At 36.3% G+C, this 17,561-nt stretch overlaps 1 protein-coding gene across 1 annotated transcript in view; it reads right to left on the bottom strand.

The window, feature by feature from the left end:
- Positions 1 to 16,513, bottom strand: part of sli (slit guidance ligand) — a 34,745-nt gene extending 18,232 nt beyond the window's left edge. The window contains exons 1-12 of the mRNA XM_018502662.1: positions 16,443 to 16,513; positions 15,770 to 15,913; positions 7,778 to 7,849; positions 7,297 to 7,368; positions 6,973 to 7,186; positions 6,092 to 6,255; positions 5,434 to 5,505; positions 5,248 to 5,319; positions 5,068 to 5,139; positions 4,629 to 4,772; positions 4,319 to 4,482; positions 172 to 322 (exon numbers count right to left, since the gene is read on the bottom strand). Of these exons, the coding sequence (XP_018358164.1) occupies positions 172 to 322; positions 4,319 to 4,482; positions 4,629 to 4,772; positions 5,068 to 5,139; positions 5,248 to 5,319; positions 5,434 to 5,505; positions 6,092 to 6,255; positions 6,973 to 7,186; positions 7,297 to 7,368; positions 7,778 to 7,849; positions 15,770 to 15,913; positions 16,443 to 16,462 (1,361 nt within the window). The 5' untranslated portion in view covers positions 16,463 to 16,513. The remainder of the gene's footprint in view (positions 1 to 171; positions 323 to 4,318; positions 4,483 to 4,628; positions 4,773 to 5,067; positions 5,140 to 5,247; positions 5,320 to 5,433; positions 5,506 to 6,091; positions 6,256 to 6,972; positions 7,187 to 7,296; positions 7,369 to 7,777; positions 7,850 to 15,769; positions 15,914 to 16,442) is intronic.
- Between the last annotated feature and the right edge of the window lie 1,048 nt (positions 16,514 to 17,561).

The raw sequence follows: 17,561 nt of genomic DNA, 5'->3' as shown, positions 1-17,561 counted from the left end.
GACTGTGATTGGTCAATTTCTTACTCTTACTTCTTACTCCGTGTATTGTAGACGACGCCTGACAAGACTTCTCGATAGCATCAGTGATTAGTCGGGATTAACAAAGTCGTTTTTTTTCTAGATTTCATACGTGGTAACTTAACACGGCAATTAAGAGAAGTATATACTTACAAAGTCGACGTGTAAAGCGGTAAGTCTTTTGGTATCGCAGTTAATCTCTTGTTGGAGCAATCGACCGTCGCGCCGTTGCATGTGCACTGCGCGGGGCAAGCGCCAGGCAGAATGCACTCGCCAGCTCTTTTTGTTAGCAGTTCCTCGTCACCTGCGGACAAAGTTTCTGGATAGAGTCAAATTCTAACAATCGCGCCTGAGCAACACTTCCGCACTCGATCATGTTCCTGATTCGACATACGACGCGAATAATATATATACACGTCGTGCGCGCAAAGCAGTCGTGTGATATCCCGGCCACAAATAAATGTTGCATTTCTTCATGAAAATTGTGGTCGAACGTAATTATATGGTAAACGTAATGATGATGATGTCGATTCATTAACGATAAATTTTGATAATGAACAGTGTAATTAATGGCGTCGTTAAACGAAATCACTCGTACGTATGATGCCATATGTACTTGCACGTTAATCGAGTGTTTAACGTCGTGCGTTAGTGTTGAGGGCTAAATATGTTTATGTATGAGTGCGACTACGGCAGAAATGATTTATCATCGTATTATACACCACATTACAAATTGCCGGGTGTGATGTACGCATACGTAATTATATCGACGATACACATTGCAACATGTATAATGCCGTTTAGCATCTCGCATGGCGACTATACTTTCTCCGCGATGCAGTGGTCTAAATAGGGTAAACTCGGGTATGATGGCCATAGTTTTTTAAAATGCAAAAAACATATATTTATTCTTATTACTTTTTAACAATATTTGGGATATTATTTTCACTGAAACTTAAAGTAACAAATACTATCGAAATTAAAGAGAAAATACTTAACACAACTTTAATTTTATCAAAATATTACAAAGTATGCATTGGCCATCTTATCTGATTTTTAGGGAAAAGATGGCCATGATATTAAGAAAGAACCCATAGTATTTAAAAATAAATAGTGAAAATAAAAGTATTAATTATAGGTCACATTGCAATTTACGTATCTTTATTCTGTATGTAATGTTGATTATGGCAGCTTAACTGTAATTTATTAGACATTATAACAGTTTTTAGCAGACACGTGCAAAACTTTGCAGATAGTCGCGAAAGAAAAAATATTAGATAATATTTATAATATTATTATTTTGAACAGTGTACTCATATAAACTATTGTAAATATTGATTATCTTTAAGAATGACTATAAAAATGCACTATTTATCAATTATTGGAGAAATTATGGCCATCTTTTTCGTATGGCCATAATACCCTAGTTTACTCTATAACAATAGCGGTTTTTATTCGTTAATCAAAGAGAAAGAAGTTAAATTAAATGTCATCAAGAACTGATTTTTTTTTCTTTTCCAATGTGAATGTATATTCGCTTATTTCTCCCTTAACGTCGTATGCTTTTATAAGTAAAACTACATATTAAAAGATATTGCTGGTAACGATGATAAATTTAAAAAATATTCATTATTTTTGTATTGAAGAATAATGCAACGAATAAATGATAAAAAAAAACAGATATCTCATAGAAGTATGACTTTTATTGTACAATAATTTATATTTTATATGAAAATAAAACTGACAAAAATTTATTTGAGGCAAATAATGACATGAGAAATATAAATAACAAAAATTTTTTCCGTAAGTAAAGTTAAAAATTATTATTTTCCATTGTCTCTTCTACCGTCCGCTTCGCCAATACTCTTACGTACTCGGATGGAAGTGCTGCTTAAGGAGCAACATTTGTTTCTTTCTACGAAGCACTTTCCTCCTAATTCTCACGAAATCCTTCGTAATGCAGAAGCAAGGGTATCGTGTAAATTTTTGCCGTGACCGGGGATGCAAGTTACGAAAGTTGTCTACAAGTTTAACGTTCGCAACGTAAGTTCCCGTTTATGGAACTACACGTAGCAGTTATGCGCACATTTATACTGACATAAGTGCACATATGCGCTACCAAGATGTTTTTTTTCCTTAGCTCTGAATTGAGTTTCATGTAAACGTGTATGGAGTAAATTGCAGGAATGAACACTGGATATTACTTTTCTTCAGTGCACGGTTTTCCTGAAATAGCTGAAAATTTTGCTAAATACAAATTTGAGAATAATTCTATTAGTCTATATCAAAATAATGATATATTTCAGTAATCAGTTTGGGAGTCCTAATTATTTTGATATTTCAACATAGTTTTAATGATTCAACAAAATTATTCAGATCTGTATCTAACTAAATTTTTAGATACTTTAGCAAAATCGTTCTTTCCGTGTGATACTGATTATATTCAAGCTGTCTCTATATGCAATTGCTCCATATTTTTCACATAACATATTACATATATCGTTCAAAGCAAATTTTTAACAATATCGATATTTATATATATTTTTACAAGTTTATACCAATAACATGTAATGTTTAATTATAAATTAATTAATATAGTCGCGAGATAATTTCATTGTTTATATATAAAATCTGTATGTGTGTGACTATTTTGTATTCAAAATGTTAACAAGCAAGATGTTACGTGGTTCTGCTGCGGGGTTTTTGCATTTCACCTCTGTACAACCGCGTGTACACATATGTATGTACAGTAGTACATATGCTTTTCGGAATAGTATGGCGTACAAGGAGAGTGCATCCGAGTGAAACTTGAGGCTGTATAAAGGAAGGTTAGAGACTTCTAGGTATTATTCTCAAACGGATACGGCAAACACGGATAGTTCCGCAAAAAACATGTCGTAAAAGATGCATTCTGTAGAAGGGACATTCGTACGGTTGCAATAAATTTCCCTAGAATTACGGTGTCGCAAAAAGACAAGGTAAACCACTGTGCGATGAAAATAACAGAGATAGAATTTTTGTAATTCCGGAAGTCGCATATCAAAATTTACGGACTATAATGTAATAAGCATGCTGTGAGTGCATCATACGTCTGCATAAAAGCATAATATATAACGTCGAAAGACAGTTTTTAATTATAAAAAATATAAATTTGCTCTAATATTGTTATCGTTAAAATACTTTTAACTAACTTCCTAAAATTTAAAAAGTATCAAAACAGCGATATTTGTTAAAATTCTCAATAAATCATAGCTTCTTTGTCTTTATCCAATATATTCATATTTTAACGTTATGATATACTCAAATATTTTCTTATGATCTTCCGTGAATGATTTAAAGGAAAACTCCATATATCGACGGAAGAATAAAATTTCAAAAAATACATCTTCTTAGGGCACGATCTATATTTACGTAATGTCGTCTGTATGCAGCTTCGTTTTGCTAAATGGTTATCATTATGCGAGCATGAACGAGTTTGCAAGCGTCTTTGCGAATGTACATAATATCAGCTGACATTAATGCACACCGGGCGGTATTACGGTTAGCAAGATACATCCATCGGCAATTACATACGTCCAACAAAGTGACCAGCATTTATCCTACCGTGCGAGAGTACCTATATAGATCGTCTGGTCACCTGTTCCGGACGTGTCGACAAGAACGAAGAAGAATCGAGACAGAGAGAAAGGAGAAGACGTACGTGTCTGGATATGTGATGCAAGAAGCATTGGAAGCAACAGGAACGATGGTGGGTGATTTCACACGAGTGAAAATGGAAACCGTGGATCGGTTGTTCGAATGTGGCACGTACGCCATCACATGTGATTGGTAATAAAGTGACACGATTGATCAATTCAATAGCTTGGCATCGGCTTTCGATATATCCTTTCTTAGCGAAAGAACGAATATTAATTTATAAATGGTAATATAATCCGATTTCCATTCTGCTTATTCGCTTTCTCTCACTTTCCATATGTAAGGTAAGCGCTACTTAAAAATTTTTAGCATTTAAAAGCTGATGTAAGATAGATGATAAAATGATATTTATTGAAATTGTATTGATGCAAGGGGGGGATAGATGATGAATTTCATACAGATATGAATATGAATGTAATTACATATATGATAATACGAAGATTTGAAGATGTCGTGAAATGTATTATAAATGCAAGTCAACGGATAATAGGGACCTATTTACATTCATCGTGCAATATATTTTCCTCCACATAGACTACCGACCTGTACATTACTCTGCCGAAGTGTTAAGAAGAGATATACCGGAAAGTCGAATTGTGCTTACCCTTACATTTGAACTTGTCGTCCCGCATCGAATCGATCTTCCGTTTCTGCGCCCTTTTTGGCGTTTCGCATTTAGCGCCGGATGTCTCTATAGGATGCGCGTGAAGATACGCGCTCAGCCAGCGTAGATTGCAATCGCAGATGAACGGATTCCTCGCCAAATGTCTGCGAAAAAAAAGAATTACTGGCTGCAGATTCTTTAAAATGTGGTACGAAATATCGTCTTTGTTAATTATTTTAATAACAAATAAATTTTTCGTCCAAATTAAGAAACGATTGTAAGAACTTATGTAGTTTTGTATAATACGAACAGTGTTTTAATGCTCCGCAGGTTGGCAAAAGTCCCATTAGCTAACGAACGTATATTGTTGTCGTACAAAGACAGCAAAGTGAGACTGGTTAAGTCTTTGAACAGGTCTGTTCGTATGCATGATATCTCATTGGCATTCAGTAACCTGAAACAATAAGTTTCGCCATAATTTCCAACAGTTGCCTTGTTGCAATGCTTCACGGGAAAGCGAGAACAATACGTGAAACCATGAATAAAAACATTTTCTTTAGTGGTTCTAATATGAATTATTAATTCTCGCCTTCTTAAAGTCGACCTCGCATCATGCAATAGAAAATTATATCTCTATTCCAATTTATTAACTTTAATAAAACTGCCTGACTTTCGTGCGTAATTCGTTTTAGTTTTAAATTCTATTCATTAAATTTATGGTCCTCTCTCTTTTTTCTTTATCTACTCACAATAATTGCAGATTTGTAAGGCCTTGGAAAAGACCAGCTGGTAGCTCAGTGATTTTGTTGCCATATAGAACTCTGCAACCAAATATATTTTTGTCGTTGTGGTAAAACAAAATAGAATGTTATTTAAAATAGAATAGAATGTTATTCAAAATGTATCAGTAAAGAGAAAAAGATACATACAGCGATTCGAGGGACTTCAATCCGTGGAAAGCATCTGCTGCTACCTTTTTTATCTGGTTGTTGCTCAGGTCACTGCGGGCGAAAAACCGGAAACATATAAAAATATTAAATGTTGCGGTCGACATGCGCAAAAGCGATCTGTATATATGTATGTACTAAAGTAAGTCAATCACGAACATCACTCACATTCTTCGCAATTTTCTATATGGCGAGAAAGCCTTTGGTGGAATTTCCGTAATGCCATTTTGTTCCAGCCGCCTGCAGGCAGTTATAGAAAAACAAATTATACAAATAAGTTAGCAAATCTGCACATTTGTGCTAGGTAGTAGCCGTTTCGTAAAGCTGGAAGGCTATCGATTGTTTTATACTCGTTTGCATTATACTATTTCGTGTATTTCACTCTCTTCCACCGTTTTCCACGCAAATAAATATGTTATTCTGTGTTTCATGTATTATATTATTTATTAATCTTGACAAATTTTACAAAATTATTTGGTTTTCTCGGCTTTACATAGGATTATCTGAAAAAAATTAGTAATAAAATCGCGAATTTATAAATACAATTAATTTATAATAAATAAAAATTTAAATTTAGAAAAATATAAATAGTGATATTAATTTGTTGTGCAACAACTACAAGCACTAAATATAAGAGAAGAAATAAAGTGTACTTGAGAGAACAGAGCTCAATTCGCGTTATCGATAATATCTACGTGTGTGTGTGCATGTGTGTGTGTGTGTGTGCGTATGTGGTGCGCGTGTATACGTGTTTGTAAACGAGAAATAAATCTCAGATGAAGAACAGATACACAATGCGCGAACATGGTGCGACAGTTTTACTTACAACTCTGTGGTATCCTCGGGAAGGTGGGTTGGCACTTTCGTCAAGGAGTTCTCTCTGCAATCGACGATCCCATCAGCGCATTTACAAGGATGCGGGCATTGGGGCTCAGCGCTGCATTCCGATCCCGTTCGCTCGACCAGGCCCGAACACTTGAACTCGTGCTCCTGCAAACAATGGATTTAGAAGTCGTATTAGACACGAAGTGGGTTAACGAGAAATGATATCGATAAGCTTAACGATCACAGAAATGTTCTATAGAAATCTTTTTTTCTCATACAATGTTTGGTTAACAATTGAAATAATATTGTACTCTACACGGAGTAAAATGTAAAGTAATTAATATGTACTAAAATTTTCTAGTAAAATGGAATTAGTAAGTTTATATAAACACAGGCGCCTACTTATGTAAAATTTATTTTACTTTTTTGGTAAATAAGCGATCGTAATAATCATACTGTAAGATACTTTTTACATTTAGTAAAATAAACTTTGAGAGTTGTTCGTGCTCACAGTCTTGAAAATAATATAATTTACTTTACCGTAAGGTAATAATCACTTAAATGGATTTACTATAATTGTAATGTACTTATTACTTTACACCTCTGATACTTTTAGACAAGTAAAGTTTGTTATAAGTTCGGCAAAAATAGCCACAATATTTTTTACTAATCTTGTAAAGTAAAAATTAATCGAAACTACGTTATACATGTACACACAAACGTAATTTAATAAGAACATATTTATAACATACGTTTATAAATAAGACTTGATATATTTATGCATTATGTAAACGCGCGTACATAGATTCTGAAGAAATAAACTTTTGTGGGTTTTGCAAACTGGAATTCAATAGATGGTAACATAACTCTAATCAGACTCACTTGCACATCGGCGAGATTGCGATCCTTGAGATGAGCCGGAGATGCGCATCGTGTATGTTGCCCTAGGCGAGGATAAGTCCTCAAATGACGCGATAACCATGCTAAATGGCAATCGCAAGCGAATGCGTTATCCGCAAGCTTCAAAGTTCGCAAATGCGACAAGCCGTTCAACATCTCCTTGCCGAGCGTTATAAGTTTGTTATTATTCAGCATTCTAAAATGAATAATTGATTTGACAAGTTTCTATTCTCGCATAATTCTCTCCATAATTTTGATGGAAAACGTATAATTTAAATACATAACCTAACGAATTCGTGTACTTACAATATTTCCAAATCTTTCAATTCTCGTATCGAAGCCTCATCCACACAAGTCAATACATTATTGTCAAGTAATCTAGAAGGAAAAAAAATCAAATTTTATAACGAAATATTTAATTTCTTTAAACTTCTCACATACATAAAATAATGTGGAAGAGAGATAAATTTCAGAAAATATTATGTTACGCTTTGACTATTAGAATTGTCTGACCATATAATATTTTACTACTTAAACTGATAGGTGACGTAGAAAAATATAGTATAATTATAATACACGTTACAGTAGATTTGAAATACTAACTCAACCCATGAGTTTTATCTGAAATTTTATCAGAGCTTTATCTGTAATGCGAGTAGAGTTGTCATATGTAAAACAACTTGAGCATAGTTTATAATGAGCTACTAGACTGTGACTAAATGGTCTCGAGAGAGATTGTTACGAAACAATCTGTCTTTGTGGCAAGCACATCCGATAAGATACTTACAAATGTCTGAGAGCGGACACTCCTCTGAGAGTCTTCGGTCCTATGGTGGCAATCTGATTGTGACTAAGATCTCTGTAAAACAAAATATAATATTTATTTCAAAATGTCTGATTATAATTTGTCGAATAGTTATTTATTTTTAACAATCGTAATTTATATCTTCAAAATTAATATAATTCATAAAATAATATTATATGTAATATAACTAAAGAAAGTTCAAATATAGACAACCCGAAAGATGTAATTTCATTACGTTCAATTTTTTAAAATATTATTAAAGATATGGATATTTAAAAATTTTTTTTTAGAGAGAAACTTATTCTGCTTTTTTCCGTCAATTTTCAAATTAATATTTTAAAAGAAAAATTAGATTTATATTGAATAACATATCTTATATTAAAGAAGATACTTTTATTCGAAAATACATCAGTTATTAGTTAAAATATATTGATTAATGATGATATATTTAGCAGTCCAATTTAGAATAATTCAAATCAAATTTTCCAATGAGTGCAATTCAATTCCAAGCGAATCAAATTAAATTTTCCAATAGTATTCAAGATCGGCAGTGTTTTGTCCCAATTTTCCACATATGCAATTGTTGCAATTGTGTATCCGAAAACTATCAGAGCCCCATCGGCGTCACGTTCGCCAGAAGGCGCATTAATTCGCGACTGTCCATTGACCTCTCAGCTTTTACGCTCTCAAAGGCGGATGACCACGTCCACTATTACCGGTGCAACACCCGCTCGTTCCACTTTATTGCGGCTGTAGTCGCGAGTTCGTCCTACATTTTCGATCAATTATTCAAGAGCGTCGAATGCCGCGGCAAGTACCTCTTCGATGTGCACGATTATCCTCCAGAAAGTTGTCGCTTGTGCGTGTGACCGGTCACATGTGTATACCAGACCGTCACGTGAGTGGCCATAGACTTCGCAAGTACCTACTCCTCATCACGGTCGGGATCGTTACTCACGTAACGAGTGACCATTTCCACGGTCTCACGCGATAGCTGGCTGCTTACGAATTATCTTAACGTACTTTGTAATCGGAATACTTGAATCTCGGAGCTTGTTTCGAGCTACATCAAAATCAATCCGCAACGATGTCTTAAAAAATGTCTTTACTATAACTTAAAAATTTTTTTTAATTCTTAATTCTTAAATATTTATTGTATACATATCATTTATTGGTCATTCTTTCTTTCAAGATATTAAAATTGTAATATTTTTTGTATGTATCTAATTAAACAATATTTTAAAAGTATATCAAGTGATATTTTATCATGTGTATCAAAATGATAATAACATATGTCATTCTATCTATCCTCTTCGCACACAAAGAAGTATATACTATATAATTAAATAATAAAAGAACGAATAAGAGTTAGCAAATAATTGAATCATCTCCCATTGGTATGGAAAGACACCTTGGAACAATCGAGGGTTAGACAAATGGCGCGGTTGAAACCCCTTGAAAAGCGTGCGGATACCATGGAACCTCGAAACCTCTTCTCGAGGTCTGAGTTAACCAAAGGCTTGTGATGATAGGTTGGGGTCTCGGAGTATGGCTCGCCATTGACTATCCATTGGCTTGGAACTCGCAATCTGTAATTATGTTCGCGAGGGAACGTGAGGGGAGTCGTGGTGAGCGAGAGAAGAGCAACAAAAACGCGAAACGGAGAACGAGGTAGAGACAGAGAGAGAGAGAGAGAGAGAGAGAGAGAGAGAGAGAGAGAGAGACAACGAGGGATGTAAGGTGAGAGTGCGAGACTGGGAGATTGAACTCCCAGTTCGCTCGAGCCAATCCAGAAAGTAATTACCGAATTTCGACGCGCGGCCACGTCTGCACGAACGCACAAAGGGAACTCGCGTCATTCGCGTTCGAGTTGGTCGGCGCGAAATATTATTGTCCCCGTAGAGTTTGATCGTGCCATCGAATAAACGTTTGTCACACGCCGCGCAATAAAAGTTCATCTCTCTAGAGTACTTTCGCAGAACTATGAAACAAATTAAAAAACTGTTTTATAACTATCGATTATTGATCAAAAACTTTATACTTGACACTAAAGCTATTTGTTACTTGTAGCAAAATTCTTAAAAATTATTTCATGAGTACATCTGTTAATAAAATTAGATTCATTTCATCCTATAAATTTAATAAATTGAAAGAATGTGCAACAAGAAATATACGTGAAAAGCATGAGACTGAGTAAGCTGAAATTGAGTACTTTCATCACATACAGGGAAATTTGAGATATTAAATTCCCACTGCATCCGATCCAATCGTAAAAAGCAATTTCCGAATTTCCAAGTGCCTACGTTGATTCGACAAAAGGAACATGCTAAAGCTTATTTCGAAATATCGTTCATTATCTCAAGTGATTGATTACGAAAATCAATGCGAATCTTTATTGCGATATAAAAATAAAATAAGTAAAAAAGCGTGCTGAAAAATTTAATTAAACGTAAATTAATTTTTGACTGTAATTTATTGTATATAATAACATTTTACAATAATATTATTATTGTAAATAATACAATAATGATGTTATCTTATTATATATTTTAACAAAAATAATACAATGTGTAAATAATTATTTGATTAATAAAAAATAAAATAGACTTAATAGATAAAAGTATGAAGTAAAATAAAAAGAAGGAATTATAAAATTAATAAAACATCGCACATTAAGAGAAAATAATGATTACACTTTTCATAATTTAATTATAATTTCGAATCATTTTTTTGAACAATTAAGCATTTATAATTGTTTTAATTATGCAAATATAATCAATTGTGCTAATAGTCTCTCTCTCTCTCTCACACACACACACACACACTCACACACACACACACGCACACACACATACACAGAGCTTGAAATTCTTGGAATTTTTCTTGAATATATATTTTTAAAAATTATTATTACCATATAAGTAGTAAGTTTTAAGAAAAAATGGTTATATTCACTATAAAGATTGCGATTGCATTTACTAAATAAATATATTTGTTCTATTCACCATTTATATTTTGATATTTGAAATTATAGTATAATTATTTCATGTTTAAGAGAACTTATATAATAATATACAGGGTGTCCCACGTAATTGCGATCATGATTTTTCCTGCAGTTTTGATGATCTGACAAAAATATTGTTTAGAATAAAAATTAATTAGTTTTCAATCGGCTACACATTGTAATGTTAAAAATTTACAAAAAAATTTTTTTTAGGTAAAAGGTCAAGTTCATTGATTCTACACGTCCAAATTTAAGGTTATCTAAAGATTATAGTATAGCAGTTAATTGAATTCGTCTTGACATCAGATACAATATTATGAAGTCAAAAACACGTAGTGCCATTAAAAAAAAATTAGGGTAACCTTGACTTTTTACCTAAAAAAGAATTGTTCTCAAATTTTTAATATTGCAATATGCAGTCGAATGAAAATCGACTAACTTTTATTCAAAATAATTTTTGTCAAGTCATCAAAAATGTTGGAAAAATTGTGATCATAGTTACGTGGGATACCCTGTATAATAATATAAGATTAACCATAAAAATGAAGCTCTTAGCAATTCTAACTATATAATTATTTACCATGCAATTATAGTCACAAATATCAAACACTTTTCCCTCAGTGCACATGTCTAATTATCAAGGATGGGAAATTCAAAATAGATTCACCATGCATGATGTTGCATCATCAAAGTTGACAAGCTAGTTGAGCTCGGAGAATAGATGATGATGAGCTGCGACAATAATCAACAGAGAAAACGAGCATATCGGGCATTTGCGTTATGTGCTTTCGAATCGAGGCTAAATGGAGAGAGACCCGGGAAACCTCTCTCAGATCGCTCTAGCTAACCCAGAAAGCAATTACCGAATTTCGATGTGACCGCGCCCGCGCGAAACTAACAAAAGGACCCAGTGGTCCTCGCCTCTCGCGAGCAAGCGTCCAATTCCAAATGTTGCCGGCGCCATTAACTGCGTTACCGCGATAAGAACGGGACGAAACGAGATCCGACGTATTGTCAGACTCTGTTCAGGAACCCTCGCTCCTTACGATCTTTTCCATCCCGTGGCACGATCGCTCTGTCGTAAGGGATTGTGAAACTTTGGAGAGAGAGAGAGAGAGAGAGAGAGAGAGAGAGAGAGAGAGAGAGAGAAGTCCACTGCGACGGCGAGAATTGCAGTCTCTGGAGGACGCCCGCGCATTCTTCGGACGTAACGTGCTCAGGACGGTACGCAGGAACATTCGTAACAACGCTCTTTGCGTATGTGGGGGGTAAACTGGTTTTAATAGCTTCTACAACGACGCCCTACGCTGGGATTCCTGGTATTTTCCGCTTAGCATACTTGCGACATGAGTTGGAAAACTGCGGCTGTCTGAAAACTTCGCGCGTTCTCGAATAGACATTCTCCCGTGTACTTCAATGTTTGTAAAATTGGTTAAAAACTGATTTTCTTAAAATCAAAAAAATAAAGATGTTAAACTGCGCGACAAGAGCGACAAATATAACCAATATAACCATATATGTATATTTGACGAATGTACGAAAACGTTAAACAATATATTATTAACGCGATTTTACATCCAAGTCGCATGTGATGTAATAACACCATAACGTCGAGGCTCTGAGAGGGATTTACTGCAAGAGCCATGAAAGCTGTATAATACAGCGTATTACGATCGTCGGGATACACGATAACAACTGCACGATAATTATTACAGCCGCTCTCTCTCGAGCGATAAACCGAGATTGTGCGCGCAGCTCCTTGTATGACGGGCCTATAATTTGTCGACGTCCGAAAATCACCGTAGCCTCCTCGTGGTTCTCGAATTTTGTCTCCCTAAATCATTCGCGCCACCGCACGCGGGTTCGGTTCGGTGGACGTTTGTCCTGGTTATTATCAGCTTAAACGTACAGCGGACAAATGCTGGAGCGTCGTAAAATATCAGCTTGCACGTTGCTGTCCAATGTATCGCGTTACAAGCGCCGCAATACGGCCGCACAGCGGAGTGATACTAATCAACGGAGTGTCCGCGCCCCTTTCCATTGTGTCAAACCATTTATTACCACGTAGGTTTCATCCTCTTACCGCGTGGAATACCGTACCTTTCTACGTTTGCACGATGAGTTAATCATACGTTATACGTTCACCGCGACCTACCCACACCCTGGCGTGCCTGCGCTGCGCTGCGCTGCGCTGCGCGTCGAATTTACGAGACGAGCACATAATTAAGTCCATGTAACTTTCGGCTGTGCGTTAAGGAGAGCCTGATTAATCGCTCGTCCACTTATCGTTCAATTACCAAGCCCACGATCCTATATTGGCGATAACTTTCTGAATCATGCTTGTTTACAGCCGATTCATTTAATTATATATCCTAGGAAGATCCTAAGGTATACGGTTTCATGCAAAAGTATTACCGTATTACCTACTGTAATTTTATGAAAAAGAGAAAATTAGATATTGCAGTGTATATAAAGAAAAAACTTACTGTAAAATAATTCTGAGATATTATATATATAATGCCTTTTTTGTTCTATCGTTTGTGGCTCGCTACTTGAACAAAGAACAAAATCCGACATCAGGCATCTTTGCAAAAAGAGAAGATAGAGAGTTTTGTAAAGCAGAGTCTGATTTAATATATAAATTAAAGAGAAACATCTTCGAAGGGAACTGCAGAATAAGCTGCCGTCGGAATTACCAGTTTCCGAGAGTTTCGGAGTAGCGGCCGTTGCAGCGCGCGCGAGCGCGAATTAGCATCTTCCATTTTACGATTTTAACGCTGGTTTATCCGCACCGGATGAGGGATTATCGCGCATCCGAACGCCCGTGAGAATCTCGCCGTAAGGTCGCAACATAATACGTCCCTTTGTAAGGTGGCTGATCCAGCCTTATCGTCAGAAACTGTAGGCTGTGCCCGAGCCGCCCGAGCGGAGCGGGAGCTTCGAGACGGGAAGTTTCGAGTCCCGTCCATCTTGCCCACTTTGCAGGATGATAGATGGACGATCTCCTCCTCCTTCTCTCTGCTTTCTCCTCCTTTTTTCCCCTCTTTTCTTTTTTGCTCTCTGCCGGCTTCTCTCGTCTCTCTTTTTCTCCTCTTTCTGATCTTTCTGCTCTTTCTGGATCCCGCCACCTTGTCATCCACAACGCGAGGAGGAGGCTCCGCGCACTTTTCGACCGCGCGCAGCTGGCAGCTGCCGAGAACACCAGGAACCTTCGAACGGAAACGGTTCGTGCCCACTCGATCGCGATAAAGGCATGATATCGCCGCTCGTCAGCCTGGCCTGTCTGTCTCTATTTTGTTTTTCTCTGCAATCGCAACCGTGGTACCGCGTCGTACCGCGTTTGATTGAGATTCCGGATCGAAAAGAATCTTATGGCGCGCGTTCTCAGAGGAAAAGCAACAAGCGAACGAATGGACGAGACGGGACGGCGTAATCACTGGATCGGAATTTCTTATGACATCAAGGTGGCTCTTCTCGTTAGCGAGAGGCGAAGCGTATGTCGGATACGGAGAAAACCAGTCATGTCGCTGAGAAGAGGTCGGCTCGTTCTCGACGGATAGCTTATGGATGAGCATAATTTGTGTATACGGAACGGTCCGCGACGACTACGTGTTCTTTCGATACTCTATCGCTTTCTGAGATCACACAGCTGTGGCCAGAAGTACTCTATACTCAGAAATAACTTCGATAAATTGTAACAAGTAAAACCGGTCAGTGAACACAAATAAAAAATTGTAGTAACTTCTTTGAGCATTTCATTGATAATTATTTCTTGGTAATCATTAAAGAATAATTTATTTTTACCCCATTCGAAAATACCGATGCACGTGACTGGTTTGGACTCACCATGTTCTATTAAAGATTCATGTATAACGCGAAGCACTGATTTTATCATTTCTAAGTAATGACTTTATCGATCTCTGTGCGCCTGGCAAATGTCTAAAATCCTACAATCTCCGTTTTATTCGTTTCACCTTCACCGTTACTGAATCAGGTCTCGCTAATAAGACAGTCGGCCAGCGATAAGCGCGTACTCAAGCAGTTGGTCACGTAAGATAGGAAATACTTTGGCGAGTCGCGTGCACAGAGGCGAATGTAAGCTGAAAGCGTTGGAACAATAGTGGGCATCAGAACGTTGCATATCGAACGATCGCCTTTAAGAAGCTAAAGCCTGGGGTGAAAAGTCGCGTATGCAGCGGCGCGTACATTCGATCGAGGAGTCTCGTGTGGCAAGTTACACAAGTCCCCCCCCCTCCTCCCCCCAGTTTACCCCCCTCGCAACATACGTACATACGGTAGATATGTAGGCCGTCGTCTGAAAAGTTTATACGATATAAACCTTCTCCCCTTGTCGTCGCGCTTGACACAATGATGAGTGAGTGAGAGAGAGAGAGAGAGAGAGAGAGAGGGGCAGAGACGAAATGCGGAGGTCGCAATGCACGTGCGTATTCTGCGTGTCTGGAATCTGACATTCGGACTGATCTCACGTGTAATTATTCTCCCGAGATTTCGCTTACCGAGAAACCCGCGATCCTCTCGCGTGCGAAATACCGGCGCGGATGTTGCTACGATATTGCAAACTTTCATGACGTTGTAGACTCGTTGCAACATCGCTCGTATCTCGCAATGCCGCTGCGCCATTTACCCGCGCACGTTATGTACCGTATACCGCTGACAGAACGCATAAATCCCGCGGCATAATACGCTCGCGGCTCTTAACGAATTCTGTTCTTACGCTCGTCGATATCTCGCTACAGCGATGAAATAATTCAAATTCGCAATATCACCGCAATTACGCCCGTCAAACCTGTTAGTGAGACGTTAATACATAACGCAAATGGTCATGAATGTCGGTAGATATTTATCCGTAATGTTGCGTAAATGAAATCTGATTGTCGACAAATCTATTCAGAAATGGCGCGTTCTCCGATCAATTTGTAATAATAATAGTAATGTTCTATCGTACTTACAGCCGTTTCAAATTCATCATATTGCTGAAGAGAAGATCGGGGAGATGACGTATTTGATTATTGTTTAGCCGTAGTTTTTCCACCGCCACCAGATCTTGGAAAGCCCCTCTTTCGATGGTGTGTATTTGATTGTTTGATAGTAACCTGGAAATTAAAGATATTTCCGTGTGATATACAATATCAATAAGAAAGAATTATTGTAATATTATGATAAGCTCAACACGAACGATTCTATATATTGTCTAATATAGATTAATATCAAAATAATACGATATAAAAGTTAATATGTGACTATTATATAATTTTGAAACTCTTAATTACATTCTAGATATTATTATTTTAAATGCAATAATTAAGGAGAACTATAACAATTAATGCAATTTAATGAAATGTACTCGTTATTTACACTAGAAATAACATTAGAAGTACAAAGCAATCATTGTTGATAATGTTTATCTTTTAGATCAATATGATATATTTTTTGCAAAAAGTGATTCTGATTTCGACTTTTCAATAATTATGTACTTTATACTAATAAAATATTTGATTTTTCATCACTTTCTTCATTTTCATAGTAATTTATTTGCTTGGTTTTTTTTAATGCAGAGTAAGAAATGATGACACTTTTAGTGCTAATTTTAAATTAAGAAGAATCAAGAATATTTCTACTTACAAAACATGGAGCGTTGCCATGTCTTCAAAGTCGGTCTTGAATATCACCGATACGTTATTTTCTTGAAGATCTCTGCAACAAGAAGAACAAAATAGATGTTATTTCAGTTCTTAACAAGTAAAAAATAATAAATTAGTAACTCAATTAAGCACGCTCATTCATCGATAAATTATATAGTAATCCGACAAGTAGAATAAACATGTTATTTCACATGTAATTATATTGCGTATTGTGCAGATAATGTACTTAAAAAACTTTTGTTCCTAATGTGATTTCATGCCACAAGATTCGTTGGCACACAATTCTATCGACTCAGCGAATGTTAGTTGTACCCACTCTTGACGCGAAATAAAAGCTGAACAATCGTACGCGAGGAGTGAGAATGACGAGCGCGGTATCGCCGTTCTGCCAATAAAGGGTTATACCACTCCGTTACGAGGAAGCGTGAATTTACTCTTCATGTCGAAAAAGGAGAAGACTGTGAAGTAGCCGTCAAACACAGCCGTACGCCAAGCGTCTGCCTCCCTCGGGGAAGTTATTAAGGCCTTATTAAATTGGTTCCTTTTCCCGTGGAAACTTTTTACCTGACAAAAAGCTCGGGGTAAGAGCGAGTAACAAAGTCAGCCTACGAGCGCTTTCTCCTCTCAACGCGGATTTCTCCTTTCTAGCCCGACAACCGGCGTAAATTATTCCCTCGTTTTCGTCTACTGACGTGTAATTCTCCACCGACGACAAAATGACGGAGTTATATTTCCGGAATCCACATCTTGCACATGAGATAAGCTTGTACGGACACTCGATAAAATGTGATTTTTTTCAAATCGTTTGTCACCAGTAGAATTCGGTTTTTATAGACGAACAATTAAAAATTCATATTATTCTATAAATTCTCTGATCACATAATCTTATATGACATTCTACCTTATTTATTTCAATAAATACATTTTTATTAAATTAATTTAATTTTAATTACTTACATATATATATAGAATTTTGCGAATATAAATATACCTGTATAAATGGATATTTATTAAATATAATGCGACAGCAACAATAATTTGAGAAATTCTCGCAAAGGTATTTCAAAAAGAAAAGTTTGCTAAAAGTAGAAAAATCACT

The sequence above is a fragment of the Trachymyrmex cornetzi genome, unplaced genomic scaffold (assembly GCF_001594075.2).
Source record: "Trachymyrmex cornetzi isolate Tcor2-1 unplaced genomic scaffold, Tcor1.1 scaffold1480, whole genome shotgun sequence".
Lineage (NCBI taxonomy): Eukaryota > Metazoa > Arthropoda > Insecta > Hymenoptera > Formicidae > Trachymyrmex > Trachymyrmex cornetzi.
Note: the sequence above shows the minus strand (reverse complement) of the source record. Positions and strands in the feature narration are given on the sequence as shown.